At 41.9% G+C, this 2,503-nt stretch overlaps 1 protein-coding gene across 4 annotated transcripts in view; it reads right to left on the bottom strand.

Moving 5' to 3' along the window:
* LOC123967343 (piezo-type mechanosensitive ion channel component 2-like) overlaps window positions 1-2,089 on the bottom strand; it is a 13,898-nt gene extending 11,809 nt beyond the window's left edge. For 3 of the 4 annotated variants that reach the window (XR_006824232.1, XM_046043418.1, XM_046043416.1), the window contains exon 1: window positions 1,590-1,916. Coding sequence is in view for 3 of the 4 variants with exons in the window: in XM_046043418.1 (XP_045899374.1) it covers window positions 1,590-1,889 (300 nt within the window). In the remaining variant the exon portion in view is untranslated. The other variant, XM_046043417.1, reaches the window with a different exon arrangement.
* Window positions 2,090-2,503: the final 414 nt, after the last annotated feature.

Raw genomic sequence — 2,503 nt, 5'->3', positions numbered from 1 at the left:
CAGGTAGAGAGACAGACAAGTAGAGACAGACAGGTAAAGAGACAGACAAGTAGAGACAGGCAGGTAGCGAGACAGACAGGTAGAGAGACAGACAAGTAGAGACAGGCAGGTAGATGCTGTAAATCAGGTCACTTCTCCTCTGTTGTGTTTTCCAGAACAATCTGACACCTCATCATTCCAGACAGTCCTGAGTTTCAAAACTCAAAATCTGAATCATCTTATTCTTGAGAATATTCAAACCTTAGAATTAAAATATAAAAACTGCTGAGAAGTTGACTGGCTGCAGTCTTCCTGTACCCCTCCAGGACCTGTACATTTCAGGACCTGTACCCCTCTAGGACCTGTACGTTTCAGGACCTGTACCCCTCCAGTACCTGTACGTTTCAGGACCTGTACCCCTCCAGGACTCTGAGGTGAGCAGGAAAGATTGTGGCCGACCCCTCCCACCCCGGACACAAACAGATTCAGGCCCCATCCACACTACTGCATTTGCGTTTCAAAACAGAGACCTTCTGCTGCGTTTGCACCTCCCGTCCAGACTAAAACTGCAAAAATGAAGACTTAAAAGGGAGAAGTTTGAAAACGCTGCTGACCCCATTTTTGTTTTAAAACTCCGGAGAGCGTTTTAGAACTTTAGGGCGTACTCACACTAGGCCCGGCTGTCTTGTACCGTGCCTGAGCACGATTGTCCACTCTCGTGCTGGCCTGCGCTCACACTGCGCCTAACGATCCGGAGCAAGTCGGTGTTTCCCATACATGGATTTGTTTGTGGCGGCCCACCACAGTATCATCGCCGATCGCCATATATTGCTATGTGATTTTTTTTTTACTAGGCCTATTTAAAATGGTAGTTGACTGCAGAGTGCTGCGCACAGATTCACACAGCACTGTCTCTCCCGCTCGAACACCGAATAATAGTGAACCTGCAGTGTTATGAAGTGGCGTTATATAAATAATGGTGAACCTGCAGTGTAATGAAGTGGCTTTATATGAATAATAGTAGCGTTAAATGAATAATGGTGAAACTGCAGTGTAATGACATGGTGCTAGATAAATAATAGTGGCATTATATCAACAATAGTTAACCTGAAATGTTATCAAGCGGCGTTACATGAATAATAGTGAACCTGCAGTGTAATGAAGTGGCGTTATATAAATAATAGTGAACCTGCAGTGTTATGAAGTGGCATTATATAAATAATAGTTAACCTGCAGTGTAATGAAGTGGCGTTATATAAATAATAGTGAACCTGCAGTGTTATGAAGTGGCATTATATAAATAATAGTGAACCTGCAGTGTTATGAAGTGGCGTTATATAAATAATAGTGAACCTGCAGTGTTATGAAGTGGCGTTATATAAATAATAGTGAACCTGCAGTGTAATGAAGTGGCTTTATATGAATAATAGTAGCGTTAAATGAATAATGGTGAAACTGCAGTGTAATGACATGGTGCTAGATAAATAATAGTGGCATTATATCAACAATAGTTAACCTGAAATGTTATCAAGCGGCGTTACATGAATAATAGTGAACCTGCAGTGTAATGAAGTGGCGTTATATGAATAACAGTGAACCTGCAGTGTTACCTGGTAGAGGGCGACGCAGCAGAGGAACATGACCATGTAGATGACTTTGTAGAGGACAATTTTACCCTCAAAACTAACAAAGAAGAACATCATTCCACAGACGTAGATCCAGTATTTAACAAACATCTTGGTAACCACAGCAGCCAAAGCCTCCATCTTAACTCCTCCTCCTGTCTGCAGGGGCAGTATCTTCTCGTAGGACACCTCCCCCTTTATTTCCAGCAGATCTTTGTCTGTCCTCTGCTCCGCTGGAGGACACAAGACAACAGACAGGTGACCATCAGACAGACAGGTGACCATCAGACAGACAGGTGCCTGGTCAGTAAGACAGGTGTCTTACCTTCCATGTGGACAGTGATGGTAGACAGTTGCCGGTCTTCTTGTCTGTCTTTCTTCTCAGTCAGCGCCTGACGCAGCAGCAACCAGAAGCTCAGGAGACACAACAACTGCAAGAGCAACGACAACAACAACCCAGTCTGTCAGTTTATTAGTAACAACAAAAATAACTACAACCCAGTCTGTCAGTTTATTAGTAATAACAACAACAACAACTACAACCCAGTCTGTCAGTTTATTAGTAACAACAACAACAACAACTACAACCCAGTCTGTCAGTTTATTAGTAATAACAACAACAACAACTACAACCCAGTCTGTCAGTTTATTAGTAACAACAACAACAACAACTACAACCCAGTCTGTCAGTTTATTAGTAATAACAACAACAACAACTACAACCCAGTCTGTCAGTTTATTAGTAACAACAACAACAACAACTACAACCCAGTCTGTCAGTTTATTAGTAATAACAACAACAACAACTACAACCCAGTCTGTCAGTTTATTAGTAATAACAACAACAACAACTACAACCCAGTCTGTCAGTTTATTAGTAATAACAACAACAACAACTA

The sequence above is a fragment of the Micropterus dolomieu genome, unplaced genomic scaffold (assembly GCF_021292245.1).
Source record: "Micropterus dolomieu isolate WLL.071019.BEF.003 ecotype Adirondacks unplaced genomic scaffold, ASM2129224v1 scaffold_296, whole genome shotgun sequence".
Classification (NCBI taxonomy): Eukaryota; Metazoa; Chordata; class Actinopteri; order Centrarchiformes; family Centrarchidae; genus Micropterus; species Micropterus dolomieu.
This window is presented reverse-complemented; position numbering and strand designations above follow the sequence as displayed.